The sequence below is a fragment of the Phytophthora cinnamomi genome (assembly GCF_018691715.1).
Source record: "Phytophthora cinnamomi strain GKB4 chromosome Unknown Contig38, whole genome shotgun sequence".
Classification (NCBI taxonomy): Eukaryota; Oomycota; class Peronosporomycetes; order Peronosporales; family Peronosporaceae; genus Phytophthora; species Phytophthora cinnamomi.
The window spans coordinates 1,834,052-1,848,542 of record NW_027150971.1 but is presented as its reverse complement, the minus strand read 5'-3'; the positions used below and the strand labels follow the sequence as shown (position 1 = coordinate 1,848,542).

The following is a 14,491-nucleotide window of genomic DNA, read 5'->3' as shown; positions in this document are numbered from 1 at the left end:
ATCTATAGAACCCCTCAGCAGTCTTGTCGGCCAAGAATTGAATCCGCTACGGTCGTTTGCCTCGGATGTTACAATTCCTGGCACATTGTTCAATGTCGGGTACAATACGGGTAGTATAGGGCACAGCCTATTACAGTAGGGTCAGGTTTGGGAGTTCCGGGTGGGTGGCATATGTACAGCAATGAGCGCTTCGGCTGTATCCCGTAAACTTGAGACTCGATAAAGTGCGCTGTACACTGTACAGTAGACTGCACTGTACAGTACACATGTAGAAACACAGTGGGCGACCACTGGAACGGGTCTGTAATGCCCAGGTACGCGGGAACGTTTGGATGGAGAGGATGTTTACAGGATGCTACGAATGATCTTCCATTCCGAGGTATCGTGCCGTCGTTATCGATCGCCTTAGACTAAGGGGCCTGCATTGTCTGCGAGAATTCTGAGTAGGCACTGCGCATGAAGTACAAATAAAATCATTGAGACGGGAAGGTTGTTGGAATTTCGCTACGAAACCAACACACTCAGCGAAAACTCTCTCCAGCTTCCCACAAGCAGCACTATTACTACATGTACACGCCCGTGCATGTGTGACGTTGGCACAGTGTGTACACAAGGTACACCATTGTCCGATCCACCCTTCTACACACAGGGATCGCGTGTTTTGTCTCCACCCCGACGTGGCCTCCGATTTGTATTTTCCTGGCGGGCAACGCCAGGAAACGGATGGCTCGTTCCGCAGGTCCGAACCAAATCTTGTTTTCGATCCCAAAATCCCAGCGCATGCTTCCTGTTTAACTGATGGTGCAAAGGATACATGTACTGGAATAATTCGTCCTTCAAAGCATGACTTCTCAACGCAACCGAACAACGTGGATGTGCTGGCCATGCGAACAGCAGAACACTCTCACCGTAAAACGTCTCATAAAAGGCGAACGCGTTTGGGGGAGACCTTGTCAAAGGAGCTTTCCGTCTCTCACATTTCGATTCACCTTCGAGGCCTCAAGTCAATCAATCACACTTGAGCGATGAACGTCCGTCTCGCCGCTTTCGTCGCTGCGATTGCCACCTTGGCCAGCGGAGCTGCCGCCGGCAGCTGCCCGTTCGGCTACGACAAGATCGCCTCCGTGAAGCAGCAGGACCGCCAGATTTCCAGCGAGCTATACGACGCCAAGAGCTGCGATGTGATCGACTACGACCTGGTGAAGAAGGACCTCGAGGTCCTCATGACCAACTCGCAGGACTTCTGGCCGGCCGACTTCGGCCACTACGGCGGCCTGTTCATCCGTCTCGCGTGGCACTGCAACGGCTCCTACCGTCGCGCCGATGGCCGCGGTGGCTGCGACGGTGGCCGCATCCGCTTCAACCCGGAGCACAGCTGGGCCGACAACACGAACCTGGACAAGGCCCTGAAGCTGCTGGACCCCATCAAGAAGAAGTACGGCGACGCTCTGTCGTGGGGCGACCTCATTGTGCTGTCGGGCAACGTGGCCATCAAAAGCATGGGTGGCCCCGTGCTCGGATTCTGCGGTGGCCGCCGCGACGACGTCGACGGCACCAGCAGCCTGCAGCTCGGACCGACGCCCGAGCAGGAGAGCGTGGCGCCGTGCGCCGTGGACGGAGACTGCAAGGAGCCCCTGGGACCCACCACTATGGGTCTCATCTACGTGAACCCCGAGGGACCGATGGGCAAGCCTGACCCTGCTGCATCGGCCCCTCAGGTGCGTGACACGTTCAAGCGCATGGGTATGAACGACCGCGAGACTGTCGCGCTGGTCGGTGGCGGCCACGCCTTCGGTAAGACGCACGGCGCCTGTAAGACGGGTCCCGGTCCTTCACCGCTGGAGGACCCGGCGAACCCGTGGCCGGGTACCTGTGGTGAGGGCCCCATGAAGGGCAAGGGCAACAACACGTTCACGAGCGGCTTCGAGGGCCAGTGGACGTTCACGCCGACCAAGTGGGGCAACGGCTACTTCAAGGGCCTCACGACTCGCAAGTGGGAGAAGTACGACGGCCCTGGTGGCCACGTGCAGTGGCGCCCCGTGCCCGACACGACGCCGCCCGTGCGTATGCTGACGGCCGACATTGCGCTGCTGCACGACCCGAGCTACAAGGCCATCGCGACCGAGTTCGCGGCCAACCAGGCGGCGCTGGACGAGGCCTTCTCGCACGCCTGGTACAAGCTCACGTCGCGTGACATGGGCCCCGTGGCGCGTTGCCGCGGCAAGGACGTGCCGCCCGCGCAGCCGTTCCAGAACCCGCTGCCGCCGTCGCCCGCCAAGCTGGCGGACTTTGACGCCGTGCGCAAGGACATCCGCGCGCTGCTGAACAAGAAGGTGGACGGCCTCTCGGGCGACTCGACCGGCAAGGCCAGCTCGTACAACGGCGCGCTCTTCGTGCACGCCGCCTGGCAGTGCGCCTCGACGTTCCGCATCACGGACTACGCCGGTGGTTGCAACGGCGCCAAGATCCGCTTCGCGCCCGAGAAGGACTGGCCCGTCAACAAGGGCGTCGACAAGATCATCGCCGCTCTGGAGCCCATCAAGAAGAAGTACTCGACCCTTTCGAGTGCCGATCTCATCGTCCTGGCTGGCCAGGTGGCCCTCGAGGACGCTGGTAGCCCCAAAATCGACTTCCTGGGTGGCCGCACGGACGCCACCAACGGTGACGGCTCGGACCTCCTGGCCCCGCGCGAGTACTACAACTCGACGCTGACCGCCGTGCGTGACAACATCAAGATCCTCGGTGTGTCGACGGAGGAGGCCGTGGCTCTGGCCGCCCGCCCGCGCAGTGCCGCGCAGCAGAAGACGCTCGGCTACAGCGGCTCGTACAGCAACAACTCCAACAAGCTCTCGAACGAGTACTTCCAGGTGCTGCTGAACGAGAAGTGGACGGCCGTGTCCAAGAAGGAGTTCAAGGCCGAGGGCCAGAACGTTTACATGATGGACACGGACCTGGCGCTGCTAGACGCGCCCGAGCTCAAGGCGTCCGTCGAGAAGTTCGCCAAGGACCAGAAGGCCTTCCAGAAGGTCTTCGCATCGGCCTGGGCCAAGGTCATGCAGGCCGACCACTTCAAGGCGGGCAGCTACTAAGTCCTTTAATGTCCTCGTGTAGTTACAATCCATATATCGATAGCAACATAGGAATATAGTTCGATGCTTTTTGCCCCGCGCATAAATACACGACCGAACCACATGAACGTTGTCCTCCGTGTCACTTCAACGTCCAGCAACCAATCATCTGCGTTAGAAACGTTTCTAAAGCACGTGAACCACCGGAACACTTGTCAACCGACAACGATGTCCTGGGGCTGGCGTCGCCGCTACAACGACCATGACTACGAAGACGACGTGGACAAAGAGGAACCTGCCGATTCGGAGGTTTTCTGCGATGGCAATTGGCCTTTTGGGGGTGAAGGTTTGCCCACCAACGTCCCAACACCTTCCGGCCCAATGTGCCAACAGATCAGTGAGATGTTGGCTCGGGCCGGTGACAATGCAGGGGAATATTCCTTCGGAGGGCAAGCTTCAACACTCCCCGCAGTCCCTGGACTCCATGTCGATGGCGTGGGGCATATCCCTGTTCCCATGACGGAGGGGCACGCAACGAAACTAATTGCCAAGTGTGACAAGTCTCCGTTTGGAAGGAGGCTGGACACCATGATGGACGACAACGTCCGCAAGAGCTGGCAAACCAAGTGGAGATCAAGAACACAATGGGATCGCCAAGTTCACTGAGGCCATTGCTGATCGCTTGGAGTACAAGGGGGTGCCGACACAGTGTCTCCTGTACAAGTTGCTGGTGTACGGGGAGGGTGGCCACTTTGTGAAGCATCAAGATACGGAGAAGGAGGACGGAATGGTGGCGGCGTTGGTGGTGCAGATGCCAAATGTTCACGAAGGAGGAGATCTGGTGGTGTACCGACGCGGTGAGGAGAAGTACCGCCACGATTTCGGGAAGAGTGACGGCACGGCGCCGTACCTGCCGCATTATGCGGTGCACTATGCCGACGCGGAACACTCGCTGGAGCAGGTGACGAGCGTATTGGCTTGTTCTTGTGTACTCGGTTTGCATGCCGCCGACGATGCGCCACTTGATGAGGAACCACGACCAGACGCTGAGTGAGGAGCTGGCTCAAATGATTAATTGTATGGGCCAGGAGGACGAGTCATTTGCGCTTCTGCTTTCCCACGAGTATACAGCGAAGAGGGGGAGCTAGGTTCACGTGCGCTGAAAGGTGTCGATCGTGCACGAGTTCAAGCTCTTGAAGAAGCCAACGCTGTTGTTCCCCCTGCGAAGAGGCTGCAACTTTTCATTGCAGAACTCGAACACGATGTCAGCAACTACGACGATGGAGGTAACTGAGAGGAAAACGAACGCTATGAGAGCATCAACTGGTTCTGTGCGAGTGGGGACAGTATTGCTCGGTCTACAAGAACGAAGTTGAAGCTCAACTTTCTTAACCCAGGGAAGGAAACGCTTTCTGGCTTTTGGGCGAATCGTGGCAACAGCGCTTTCGAAGGATATCTTGGCAATTCGGGGGCAACAAGAAATCCGACGTATTCGCGGTACGCTGTTGTTGCTTGGCCCGCGGCTCAAGTCGTGGAGAATTCATTAAGTACATCAATGTAAATGCCGCCGTCGGGGCACTCCAAGTGCAGAGACCAGTCGATGCTGTACTCCTTCGCCGGTTTATGGAGATCGTGTGTGCGAAATTGTAGGATACACCAAGCGGAAATTCATGGGATTGCCCGAAGACGGTGTCTGTTGGCTTTTGCCGTTCCTTTGCGAGCTGTTGGTCGATGCTGGAAATCCTGGTTTAGTGCACCTGCTCTTCAGTAATTTCGTCAATGGCTTCAACCAGTACGAACAAAAGGATGATCTCGTTGAAGGATTTATTGCATTGGCTGGTCGATTTGACTGGAGTGATATTGGCCAAGTTCTACTGGGCTACTTGGGCAGAACAGTGACACTGGATCCCACTGGCATGAGCATGTACGCTCACAATGTGAGTCACAGGGCCCACGATTCAGCACTGAGAATGACGCTACGAATCGCAGATAGCCTGAACGCTGGAGCTGCCCAACAGGCGTTAATCCGAGCAGCAGCGGAGGAAGCCGCACGACTTGGAAAGGAGGAATTGTGCAAGTCGTGCGTCATTGGGTTGCTGTGGAAATGGGCGATTCGATGCGGCGATATGGACATCTTCAACTCCGTTGCAAGTAAGTTTCAGCAAACGCAGCCAAACCTGCTGCAGCCAGTAATTGAGGCGTTCTCGCAACACATCGGTGTCATCGACGCATCAGATAACAAGCTTGCTGTCCTTGCCTCCATTGTCGCTAAGAGAATCGATTGGCTAAACGCAGCTCCAATCCATGGGCCAGCCATTCTCGCGGGAAACGCCAGACGCCCACTTCCCTGACGCTCAGATTGAGGCGTTTCTTCGAGGTCCCAACGTCTCCATGGACACGATCGGCGTGCGTCATTTTAACGGAATCGGTCATGCGCGCAACTACGCAGCCAAGTGGGTGCGTATACCGCAGGTAAACGCCTCGTTCACGCTCGAGCCGGAGGGCCGAGGCCAAAACGCGTACGTGGTCATCACCAAGACGCGGTCGTGGTTCTCTGAAAACCAACGAAAGTTGGTTGAGTACACGGCACAGGTGAAACATTTGCAGGATTGCTACGGCGGAGACGCCACCGGCAACTCCAGAAAGAGAGCACGGGTGGAGCAGAACTCCATGCCTTCACTAATGTCATACCTGCACTAACAACAAACTACGTAAACACGGCTGAACATACTCAAGAACTTGTACTTGAAGTACCTTCAATTGCTTTTGAAATTTTGTGTATCCGAACTGTCAGCATGGGACGATCCACAGCTCGGACGAGACGCGTCTCCCCAATAAAAGGGGGAGACTTAAAACCTCGAGAGACCTTCTCCCGAGGTTTTACGTCTCCTTTTCGTGCTATTTCAGGAATAAAACGGTCAGGAGACGGCATTCGAAGGGGTTTGCCGTCTCCAACACCACTCCTAAAGCAGCACGGGAGACTATTTTCGGGCCTTTACCGTTTCGTCTCCATACCTCCTAAAACTTTCAATGGAGACGGTAAATCGCAGTTACCGGCTCCCCTCGTCCGAGGGGTGGGACGATCTGATCCACTCACACTTCCCACCAAGCCTCCTAGGAGCCCAGGGTTCGGGGAGCCCACTAACTTCAAAAGTCGGGCTCCCCTGATATCAGGGGAGCCCGAATGTTGCACGAACCGGGCTCCCCTCACCTAAGTACGACAATGAGGAGCCCTGCACACGGGCTCCCCCTTGGGCTCCTGTTCCGGGCTCCTCAAATTGAGATATGAAGCTTGATGGGCTCTTCGCAACCTTCTGTGATTTGCTAACGCTATTTAACTTTCAACCTTGAGAGTTCGCTCATACAGAAAGATCCTGCTTTGAGCTCGAAGGTCGCTCACCTCGAAATCCTGTGGAACTATGTGGCCCTCGCTGTTTAAGCGCCTACAGGAAAGACGTGCTATCCCTGCCCGAGAGCAAACGGACCGACGCGCAGAGCACGATGGAATGCATGACGACAGTGATCAACAAGCGGCTCCACCGAACCGATCTGCAGCCGCAGTACAACTGAGAAACACGCTCCATCATGGCGTCACTACTCAACCCCCAGAGTCCCAGCAAGGCAGCAGCAGCGCCCGACCACATCTGTCACGACACGAAGGAAGACGTCGCTTTGCCAGCGACGGAGGCAGGTCTGTTCCCGTCACACGAGATGAAGGCCACGGTGCGGATGGCGACGCCTCCGCGTCCATGACGTTAGCAAGTAACTACATGGCAAGATCTTCAGAAGCAATGGGAGCCCAATCAGCTTCCTCAAGCACCACTGGTTCTACCGACGAATTCTCCATCAATGATGATGGAACGAACAAGAAGCCCCCGGCAGCTGTAAAGAATGCTATTGCAGAATTCCCTGTTATTTCTGGTTTAACGTTGAAGCCACCTTCCGATAAAGAGACATCTTACATCTACAAGTGGGGAGTTCGTGTAGAAATCGTTGAAGATGGAAAGACGGCATACCACTGGATCTGTCTAGCTGATGAATCGTGCAGGCGTCAAGGGACCAATTTTACGCTTTCTTCTGGTCGTACTTCTAAACCTGCCAACCATCTAGCCTCTGTTCACGGTGTCGTTTCATTGAGAACGCTGTCTCACAAAGCCGAAAAGCAGAAGCGACAGGATGAGATTGAGCACTTGCGGTCATCGCCCCTCTTCGTGAACAACCCGCGCAGATTTGGTTTACTCGTGGAAGCTTGTCGAATTATTAACAATAATTTGCCCTTCCGGTTTGGTGAATACAAGGAATCACGCATAATTGAGACCCTACTGAAGAAAGAGGAGGTGCAAGTTGTCATCAATGCGGCTAAAGTGAATAAAGTAATCGTTGAGCTGTACTCATCAACGAAGAGTGAACTTATTAGTATTTTGGCCGACAGTAAGATGGCTTCGTTTGGGAATTTTGTCATCATGACTGACTTTTGGACCTGTACTATAGCCCACAAGAAATACATCGGTGTCCGAGTGTATTTCGTTGACGCCAACTGGGAATTTCGCTCACTTTTGCTTGGCGTACGCCGGTTCTCACCTAGTTATGGTGATCGTGAAGGCGGTATTCAGGGCCCGTACAAAGCTTGGATTCTCCAGTTACTTGGCGACTTTGGTCTCACTGCGATGGACTTTTACGGAGCTACGAGCGATGGAGGCCCAGATGTTAAAAACCTACTGAAAAACAAGTTGAATTTGAAGTGGGAGTGGTGCATGGCTCATCTTGCACACGCGGCCACTAGGGAGGCTTGTGGGATGAACGGAGATGTAGAGTGCTCAAGAAACCCACACATGACTGATCTAATCTCGCGTATAAAGAAAACTATCTCCGATGTACATTCAGTTGAAAAGACTGGCGATTTATTTTCTGCGCTTTGTAACACGCGAACAAGTACATCTACGACCCAACTTGTGAGCTATGCAGCTAACCGTTTTCTCAGTATTACGGGTACGGTTCGACGCATTTTAGACAAGTGGAACGCGCTTGTGGAATGGTATGACGCGCGAGGACGACTCGTGGGACGACGTAATCAAGCACCTCCATCATTTCGTCTACGAAATCGTCGTCTTGAACTCGAGCAGATTTTGTCGCTATTAGAGCCCATCTCGAGCTTGAAGAGACTATGCCAGGCAGAAAAACCAAATCAGGTTGAAGTACTCATGGAGTTTTATCAAATTCGGCTGGATACGGTGTGTTTAACGGAGCCATTGGAAGACTATCGCTCGGAGCGCAAATCCCCTCGATGGATTGCAATCGATGATCTTACTCCCCTTGCGATGTTAACAAGACGTTTGCTACGAGATGCATTTGATACCCGATTTTTCTTCCGACACACGACCGACGCTTATCTGGACGAGGGGGATTTCGTGTTTGAGATGCAGCAGAGACTTCATCCTGAATACAACCCCCCCCAAAAGTCCCTCAACACTGTGATTCGACAGTTATATGTAGAGAAAGATACTTCCAGCGACGCCATTGAAGTTTATATTAGCCGCGTAAACGAAGCAATCGTGGTGCGACTTCGTGATCTAGTGAAGAAAACATTTGATTCCGCCGAGGACAACCGATTGCATCAATTGCCACCCGACGACGATGATGATGATGAAGTACCTTTTAGTAGAATTAGGGAGCGCTTTGGAGGCACCAGCCAGCAGCCACCGCTAGTTCAACCGGATCGTGTTGCGCAAGAGCTTCGTCGATGGGAAGTTGATCCTGTTGAGATGAGGGCCAACGAGAATGTCCTCGACTTTTGGAAACGCATGGATCACAGTGGAGCATACATCATTTTACCAAAGGTAGCTAAGGTACTGTTTGCGCTCCCTTCTTCATCTGCTCAGATCGAGCGCGATTTTAGCGTTTGTGGAGACATGGTTACGTCCCATCGATCACGTATTTCCAAAGAAAATGTTGACATGTGTGCTTTTCTCAATAGAAACGAAGAGTTCGTCGACATCGCACAGTGTGAGGCCATTCCGGACGCGGAATTAGATGATCACATCCCGCAATGTGTTTGCTATGACATGGAAGCAACACCACATGATGTTGAAGACGAAATGCTTCTCGACCTTTTTTCACAGACAAGCGTTGAAGAGGAGGAGGCCGGCTAAATAATTTGCCGTTTCCAGTTCTTGGTAGCATCAATACATTTGATTTCTCCCTCTCCATGAGGGTCTCCAAATGAATCGAGTCCCCACCAGAATCTAAAGCCCGTGGTGAAAACATATAGCCGAGCGAATACACGTTTGAAGCTGAGCGCTCGCGAATATTTGAATAACTAAGGTACATGATGAGTCTTGATCTGCGGAAAAGTGCGGGCCTAACGAGCAGGGCCTGAGACACAGGCACATCGCCGAGGGCACGAAGACTTCACTCAAGCGACTCGATCAAGAGTACGTGGACGTCATCTACTGCCACCACCCGGACCCGTACACCCCCATCGAGGAGACTGTGCGCGCCATGAACTTCGTCATCAACCAGGGCTGGGTTTTCTACTGGAGCACCGGCCAGTGGTCTGCTGCCGAGATCGTCGAGGCGTGCGGGATCGCCGACCGTCTCGGCCTCATCCGCCCCATCGTGGAACAGTCCGTCTACAGCACCTTGGACCGCAACAAAGTGGAGTTCGAGTATGTCGACCTGTACACGAAGTACAAGCTCGGCCTTACAACCTGGTCGCCGCTGGTGTACGGCGCTCTCACGGGAAAATGCAGTGCGCGTACACACGAGGGCCCTCGCATGGAGAATCCGCAGTTCGAGGCGATTGCCCCTGACTTCGTTGAGCGTGTTGTGAAGGCGGACAAGCTTGGACCTGTGGCTGACAAGCTGGGGATGTCGATGTCGGAGCTCGCTCTGGCCTGGTGTGTCAGCAACGAGGATGTGTCGACGGTCATGATCGGTGACACGACGCTGGCGCAACTCTAGCAGAACTTGAAGGCGATGGAGGCGGTGGACAAGATCACCCCGAGGTGAAGGCGGAGATCGACGCGCTGATCCCGTTAGTGCCGGAGCTGTCGAAGCCGGACGGAACAGCCGCGATGCGCTCGCAGCACCTGTAGTGCGCGATCTCGGGTCAGGGACGTCGATCTGTACGAAATCGTGTGATTTTATCACGCTCTACCATGTCTGAGTTCGGCTAAGCAGTGGCCCCGTGAATTTTAAGGCCATGCGGACAAGACCGTCTTCGGCTACAACGATTGCTAGGGCAGTGGCCAAGTAGAAGTACCGTCCAGCCAAATACGCAATAGTAAAAAAAACATGTCTACTAGCAATCCTGCCAACAGAACAATCGAAATGTCCCCACCAATGATGAATATATCCATAACGCTATACGATTCATGTAAATAACGCATGGCAGATCTTCCCTCCGTGTAAACGATTCACAACAGTGTATCTCATCAAGAAATAGCGCAGCCGCGACATGGCCCAGGAATCAATATCTGCAAGACCCACATGTTATCATTCAAGTTAGCGTTAGTGCACCTACTCAAGGTCTTTACATGAGTTACCTTCATCGTTTCCACGCGGGATCCTTCATTACGTAGGCAAGGAATTCACGCTGGTGTGTTGCTAGTTCGGAACGTCGCCTGACATCGCTTTGAGCTTGAGCAATTGCCCGCTGAACCTTCGTACTGCGTGGCGGAGGTCTGCTTGTTTTGGCGGCCTTTTGGGTTTTCTTCGTTCCTGCTAGAACGGCTGGAACATCTGGGGCTTTTGCGATTGGCGATGCGTACAATGCCCGACTTAGTTCTGCAAGCAGATACTTCTTTAGGCGATCCGAGTGGTCGTGATGATCACGTTCGTTGGCATGGTGGGTTAGGCCTGCCGCAGGCCGCAACAGATCCGAAGTTGGTGCTTTCGTCTCTAATTCGGCCAGACGACACTTAAGCTGTTCAATTTCGGCCGTAAGCTCAGCATTTGTGCTGTCCACCTTTGCCTCAATTGCGCGCAAACCCTCGTTCAGATCTTTCACCAAATTTGCTATGTCCTCCCGTACCCGGCGTAGCAGATCTCGAACGCGATTCTCCATCCTTGTCTCTACGACTGCCGTTTCATCTTCTACATATTTTTTTACATGCTCGCCGAGATCATTGCTGCGGCAGTTGTAGGTTGCTTCGACTTCTTTACTCAGCTCCACATGGGCTTGCTGTACGAGTAGTTTAACCTTGTCCTCCATTCTAGATTCTTGGGCAACAGCAGACGATGAAATTAACTTCTGAACTCGACGCATCGTTGGCTTCCCCGTGATGCTACCACGCTCTCCAATACTTGCAAGGCAATGCTCCACAACACTGGCCGCAATCTCCTTGAACTTTAGATCAATTTGTAGCTGCATCTGCTTCTTCATCCCATCACGTTGACTCAATACCACTGCATTTGAAACAGCCGGCTCCACAATCAAAGCATCGATTTTCTGGGTTAATTTGTCACGTGCGCTCGAAAGCGCAGAACTCATCTGCTTCTCGATCTGCTGGATTTTCGTGGCTTGTTCCGCCATTATTCGCTTGACTTCTAACGATTCTAGTCTTGCTCCCTCTCGCAATTGCTGCAGCTCTTGTTGAACAAACTTGTGTGTAGCCTCACTCCCAACAGCCTGTGCGTTTGCTACAACAAGAAGGTCTTGCTGCAGCGATTCTCGGGTATTTTCTAGGACTTTCTGGATTTGAACCTCGATCCATTGCTGATGCGCAGCTAGCTCTGCAGTGCTGCTGTGAGCATGATGTTGAATGGCAACCAACGCTGCGCGGTACTCTTTGGCTTGCTCCACTTGATTGCTCTGTAGCAATGAACTCTCAGCTGCAAGTCGCTGCGTCTCGTTCCAGAAGTTATCCACGATTCTTGACACCTGCGCTTCTAGACGAACCTGCTCTTGCTCGGTCGGGATACAAGCGACCGTGAGCTGTCCTTCATCATCAACCTCCGTCACAACTCCCTCCAGCACCTCGAGGGGGTGGCCGTCAGCCTGGGCTCGGCCCAACACCATCGCGCGGATCTCGCTCGTATTGGTGTGAACCTGAAGAAGCTTTATAGCAAGCCAACCATGAACGTTATATCTAACACAGGCAACTGGCTTGGCAGGGGAGCCCTTAACGCCGGGCTCTCACAGTTTTTGAGGGCTCCTTTCACTTAACCTATTTAACTAAGGAGCCCGGGAGCCCGGGCTCGCGACTTTTCGGGCTCCCCCCAACAGCCCGGGAGCCCGGCTCCCACCCGGGCTCCTAGGAGGCTTGCTTCCCACGGTATAAACACGATGCCGTGGGCGACTCTCATAACTACGACGGAGTGGACAGGAGCGAGCCTAGTGAATCGGTATTCTTTGGCGACGGCACGTGGCCTTTTGGGGGTGAAGGGCTTGCCAACTGATATCCCAACACCTTCAGGCCCATGTATGAACAGATCAGCGAGATGTTGGCTTGGGCGGATGACAATGCAAGGGAGTATTCCTTCGGGGGTAAATGTGACGGATGCACGTTCCCGCCAAAGGAAGTAGGCTTCGGCCACAATGGGATTCGACGCATGGCTGTCATGTGTCGCAGTCGAGCTGGGTGCCAACTTGATTTTGCCTCAGTATAGTATATACAAGTCCAGTAAAGCATAATCGAATGAAGTCATACATTGGCCCACAGTTAGGAGGAATGACACGGAATCTGGATTAGTATAGACAAGACAATCAGGACAGGCGATGCTAGAGTAGATTGATTGGACTAGAACGCATGAGTAGGAAACCAAGGAACACTCAAATCAATCTCACTTCTCATTTTGTCTTTCAAGCAGCAATCCTCTACAACCAAGTTCCTCCTCAACTACCGCGGCCCAGTGACGCGTCATCTGTGACATAGTAGCACCTGTTCGTCCATCCAAGCTTCGATCTGCCTGTGAGTGACCACATAGTGGGAAGCTCAGCAGGCAGTGTCAAGTCGATCTGCGGGAGTGGCCACATAGTGGGAAGCTCCGCATCACAGTACTAAGGAGGTATTGACTTTTAGCACGAACACTTTCGTTCAGTGGCAAGTTGGTGTGATTGCACGCTAAGTAGCTCGCACATTTGGAACTCCTGCTCTGGGTCCGTGGTTTAGTGCTTTCGCATTGCGTATCCCTGTCCCACCTTAGCAAACACGGAGGATAATGTCCGATTAGTGTCCGATTGAGTTGCTTGACGTACATCCATTGCTACTGATCTGCTAACCGTGTGGAGTGCATGGGTAAACGTAAAACACGCGAACCTGAAAATCCGTTCACTCAGAGTACAGAACCTTTGACCGATAACCACAAGGACCTCGATAAGCTTCGCTTAGACTTGTGGCTGACAACGATCAAATAAGAAAATGTCATCAAGCTCATCCGGAACGAAATCCCGGATCGTAGGGACTCTGGCGCTCGGAACGTCGTGCACGAAACCACGGAGTTGTTGAAACGTCACATCGAGAAAACGGAGAAGATTTTGGAAGCAACTCGACAACTCAATTTAGCGCTACAAGAACCAGCGTTCCAAAACGAAGCGTAAACAACTGTAGAGAGTAACCTTAAATCTCTTTCAATCTAGCTTTTTTTAAGCTTTTGTGTCTGCGCAGAAACGTCCTGCAACTATGGCTCAATGAAGAGGTCGAGAAGCTTAGAGCCCGTCACTAAACCCTCGCCCACGTCAACAAAGCCGCATGAGCGCTTCGGATGAAGCCGGAGTAGCAAGCATTCCGCCGGCATCGACCGCGGGTGGGCAAGCTACGCCAGGGCAGGGAGTTCCGGCTGCGGACACATCGATGTTACAGCAGCTATTTGTAATGATGACGCAGCAAAACCAGACATTTCAAGCCACAATTCAAGCCCAGATGCATCAAACTCAAGCTCAAATGCAACAAGCCCAAGCTCAATTCGAACAGATGATGCTGCAACAAGGCGGCCGAAGTCAGAAAAAGGACCCACCGGTCTACGAAGGCAAGATCAGCGAGGATTTAGACCTGTGGATTTTCGCTACCGAGGAATACTATGCTAGTAGTCGCGCGTACATGGAGGCCGACTCTTCCGACCTCGTGACGATGATCTCCAGCAATCTCGGCAAAACCGCTCTCAACTTGTAGTGGGTCTAACTTGACTCACTACTTTAGCTTACACGTCGCGCTACGTGTATGAGGAAGCGTAAGTACTTCATAATTACTTAGATTAATTATATTTGAATACACAAATATAATTTAACTTAGATAAGACTACAAGTAGCTAGTTTAAGGTAAAATGAGAACTGTATTGTTTGTAAATTGATCTTCCTCCTAAATCTGCTAAAAACTGTTTATCATCTATGAAAGGGATTGACAGCGACTGTCTGTCAGAGCCCCGCTAATATGTACGTCTCCAATTGGTAGAAAGATACTGCTTTCTACCAATAGGATCTTTGG

At 52.9% G+C, this 14,491-nt stretch overlaps 3 protein-coding genes across 3 annotated transcripts; all 3 read left to right on the top strand.

The window, feature by feature from the left end:
- Positions 1-1,025: 1,025 nt before the first annotated feature.
- On the top strand, positions 1,026-3,089 carry IUM83_03446 (Catalase/peroxidase HPI; the record flags this gene model as incomplete). The annotated part of the gene is made up of 1 exon (XM_067927447.1): positions 1,026-3,089. One exon carries the CDS (start codon positions 1,026-1,028, stop codon positions 3,087-3,089), a length of 2,064 nt encoding a protein of 687 aa, XP_067791743.1.
- Positions 3,090-3,750: 661 nt separating this feature from the next.
- Positions 3,751-4,122, top strand: IUM83_03445 (uncharacterized protein; the record flags this gene model as incomplete). Its single annotated transcript, XM_067927446.1, has 1 exon — positions 3,751-4,122. One exon carries the CDS (start codon positions 3,751-3,753, stop codon positions 4,120-4,122), a length of 372 nt encoding a protein of 123 aa, XP_067791970.1.
- Positions 4,123-5,372: 1,250 nt separating this feature from the next.
- IUM83_03444 (uncharacterized protein) lies at positions 5,373-5,768 on the top strand (the record flags this gene model as incomplete). Its single annotated transcript, XM_067927445.1, has 1 exon — positions 5,373-5,768. One exon carries the CDS (start codon positions 5,373-5,375, stop codon positions 5,766-5,768), a length of 396 nt encoding a protein of 131 aa, XP_067791744.1.
- Between the last annotated feature and the right edge of the window lie 8,723 nt (positions 5,769-14,491).